This window comes from Temnothorax curvispinosus, unplaced genomic scaffold (assembly GCF_003070985.1).
Source record: "Temnothorax curvispinosus isolate PA1 unplaced genomic scaffold, ASM307098v1 QBEX01005136.1, whole genome shotgun sequence".
Lineage (NCBI taxonomy): Eukaryota > Metazoa > Arthropoda > Insecta > Hymenoptera > Formicidae > Temnothorax > Temnothorax curvispinosus.
In genome coordinates this window covers 1-3,751 of record NW_020214916.1, presented here as the reverse complement: position 1 = coordinate 3,751, position 3,751 = coordinate 1, and the positions used below count along the sequence as shown (strand labels likewise).

General features: G+C 36.9%; 1 protein-coding gene across 1 annotated transcript; it reads right to left on the bottom strand.

Moving 5' to 3' along the window:
* Window positions 1-6: 6 nt before the first annotated feature.
* Window positions 7-3,573, bottom strand: LOC112454593 (RNA-binding protein 1-like). The gene is made up of 2 exons (XM_025016086.1): window positions 3,323-3,573; window positions 7-2,881 (listed from the first exon to the last, which is right to left on the bottom strand). The coding sequence occupies exons 1-2, from the start codon at window positions 3,568-3,570 to the stop codon at window positions 2,785-2,787; spliced, it is 345 nt and encodes a 114-aa protein (XP_024871854.1). The 5' UTR covers window positions 3,571-3,573; the 3' UTR covers window positions 7-2,784.
* Window positions 3,574-3,751: the final 178 nt, after the last annotated feature.

Below are 3,751 nucleotides of genomic sequence, written 5' to 3'. Positions count from 1 at the left end.
TCTCAACTACCCTCCTATCATAACAATCTTAAAAAAAGTGCCAATGTTTCTGAAGCTATATATTTAATTTTACTTCTATCATTCGCGAACTTTAGGCACCAAGAAGATCCCCCATTTTGAAGTAAGGAGTAACATCGATAATGGCACGATACGCAAGTTTACACGCGTAATTCCGAGATGCAATTTTGTTGCTTCCATACGACGTTACCATACCTATCTGAAATTCCCGATCCTGCCTTCGCTTTGTTATTATATTACTTCTATCTAATCCCTCCTCATTCTCGTCTACCATCGCACAGTTCGTTCAGTCCCGTCCTCCCACTCTCAACTCGATTGCCGAGAGATCATGCATTATTTTTTCTTTTCTTTTACCGTCGCTCGAGTACCCACGAGTTCGCCGAAATCATGATCGACTACTCTCTAAGTTCTTCAGTTTTCCGATTATAAGTTTCGACCGCTTACGGAGAGAACGGTGACGAAATAAATAAAGAAATTAATTTCTGTAGGAAAATTTCATTGAGTTAAATGCAAATTTTTATTTTTTTTGTGTTAATCTTCGCGATTAATTCGATTCCATCATCGTTCTCTTAAATGCCTCTAGTTATAGTGACTACTATCTCGTGATATATAAATACGTGCAACATGTATATGTACTGTACGAGTGCAAGCAATAGTTATACCTACTGCCCATCCCGTTTCGCCAGGACCGTAGATTCTGAAAACTTTTGCGAAGCGAGGTACAAAAAAATAATCAAACAGCGGAAACAAAAGAGAAAAATTAATTACCTGGAATAGCGGCTAATCGATGATCTCCGGGGACTTCTCGAGCAGGATCTACAAAAGATTAAGAATAACTAATGTATGTCTGCCAAGTGTTTCGCCAATGATCGCCTCGCGTCACGCTTTGAGAGATTTTCATTTGTCTTAGCACCTGAAAATTGCGGTTGGCGGCAAGATGGGTCGGAGAGAAAGCAAGACGGATTTATTTGTAAAGAGGAGACGCGGAGATAGCTAAAAGGAGCGGGAGTCTTACCTCGGGTAACGACCAAGGGATTTCCTACGGGGGCTGCGCGACCTGGACCTACAAATTTGTTTAAAAAAAAGAAAAGATATATCGTACATAAATCCGATAGTTTGCTAAAGCGTATGGACAAGAACATTGCAATAGGAAAGAGAAAGAACGAAAAACAGAAATAGAAAGGCATGAATAGTGATACCTAAGACAGTCTAGTGCTAAGAAAAAAAAAGACTATAAGGAATATTTAAAAAATGATTTAGCATGCAAGAAATATACGCTTCACATATGTAATATTATATATAATAAATATTTTTTATGCAATCAGATAGAAGAAAAATTGCTGATAACAACGTTACTTTTAATTCATCGTTAAACAAATAATAAAAAGAGTTCGAACAAAAATTTAAATTCAGATTATTCAATTAAACTTATAAAACATTAATTATTATTAAATATTTCTTTTACGCGTTTAAAAACAGATATAATCTATAATGTAATCACCAGAATATTCTAAAAGTATCTTGATACATTATAGATCAGGCATGGTCAACAGTTAACCACTTGAACTCCAATGCGAGTAGATCGTGGGACGTGCAACCCTCCACCATTTGACATAGGATGCCGGCTACACGTATGTTATGCATATGATAGTGGCGATCCATGTCAAGTGTCCCACGTCTCGCGATCTACCCGCACTGGCTCCGGAGCTCGAGGTTGATCATGAGGTTTGTTCTTTTTCAAAGAGCTTCCTAAACTGGTGCACACTGATGTAATAAGTTAGAGTGAGACAAGTATATTTTGTTTCCAAGTGCACCAGTTCAGGGCACGTATTATGAAACTTTTCGGAATGGATTCCGATCGGAATTGTTCAGTTATTTCTTAGATTTCTATTGTCTTTTCTAGGGAAAACGGAATAATTCCGATCGGAATCCATTCCGAAAAGTTCCATAATACGTGCCCTGGAAGTTCTTCGAAAAATGACAGACGGCATGCCTGTTATAGATGAATTCAATTTAAATTAATTCATTAACCAATTAACATTTAAATTGTATTAAAAGAAATATTTAATAATATCTGATACTATAATTGAAATCAATTAATATTAACTGTGCTCGAGACATTTAATTAACTCTTAAGAAAAAGTTACGAATATGACTTATTCCTCACAATCTTTTGCCTTAGTACGTAGGAACTGGGATTGAATAGTGCAATATTTCCCTATTCGCGCGAACATGCAACGTGGATTTAGCCGTGCTCTGGCTAATCCCCGGAATTAACCTTCCACCATATTCATGCAGAATAATATCTACAGTAGTGTAATCTCTGCGAGCGAGAGGAATCGTGCGACCTTAACTTAAAATTCGAAAAATCGGCAGTCTGAAACTGCGAACTTGCGATCGTGAACGAGGAAAAGGAGGATTAGCCAGACACACGACAACGACGAGAGAAAGAAAAAGCACGATATATAAAAAATATATAAATATGCAAACTAAATATGTATATATCGATATTCCTAGATAGACATGAGAGAAAATATCGAGTATCGCGATGGTGATGTGCACGAAAAAGTATTCACTGAGGGGAGGAAAAAAAAACTCGTGCATTACTCGTTTCGCTGATAAGAGCGCACCCTTACCTTAAGGGCAAGAGAGAAGCTCTTCTGCATTTGAATACCTACGTTGACGAGGAATGCTTAACCGTGTCACAGCTCTAACGCTTGTTTTCGCTGTAAAGTTCGCGATTGTTACGAAATGCTGCGGAATCTCTTACCTGGAATATCGAGGACCTGGCCTGCGACCACCGCCACCACGGCGACTTCTTCCAGAGGACATCTCAACTCTCACTCTAGTACCACAGCACCGTCTAAAAGATAATAATTGATGTTATCAGCTCTGAAATAATGATCTTACTGTGCTAATATGTTACTAGCATCTTACTGCTAATATCTACTGCCAATATATATTTTTCTCTCCCTTTGAATAGATCAAAAATCAAAAGACATCTCACCAATTTTAGGGATAAGTAGATAATTGCATTGCAAGTAATCAGAACTTTTTAAACACCAAGTAATAGTACAGTTTATTTTCCCTACTGCTCATAAATTTGCTTATATCTGAACTTTCATAATACTTTAACAAACAAGTTGAAAACGAGTTGAAAACTAGAAAACTTATCAGTTTATCTTTATTGATGCAAGATATTTATTACTGGTACAAAGGTCTATTTTTCTCTATGGAGGCTAAAGCTATACTCGAACTAGCAACAGTAAGCTCTTAATATAATAATTACTAATTCTCGACGTACGTTCCGTCTAGGCCTCTCACTGCATCTTCAGCATCTCGCGGATCTTCAAATTCCACAAACGCAAAGCCAGGAGGGTTTCTGGCTACCCACACATTTCTCAATGGACCATACTTACTAAATGCACTCTCAATCTCATGTTTACTAGCGCTGCTACCCAGATTCCCAACGTAAACCTTGCAGGATAGATCCCATTCACGATAACGAGACATTTTCCTGCCTGCAAACAAGTACATTATAAATAATAACATAATCCAGAGATTTGTATCTTGCTCTATAAAAGCAAGCTATAGATATACCATATATATATACAGTTATCTCTTTATTTTTGGTAGGTTACTCCTTTTTAGGGTAATATTTTATTTGTAATATTTTATTTGTCCTAAAACAAATTTTTGAAGCGTATTGATTGGCTACAAAATAGAAAATTTT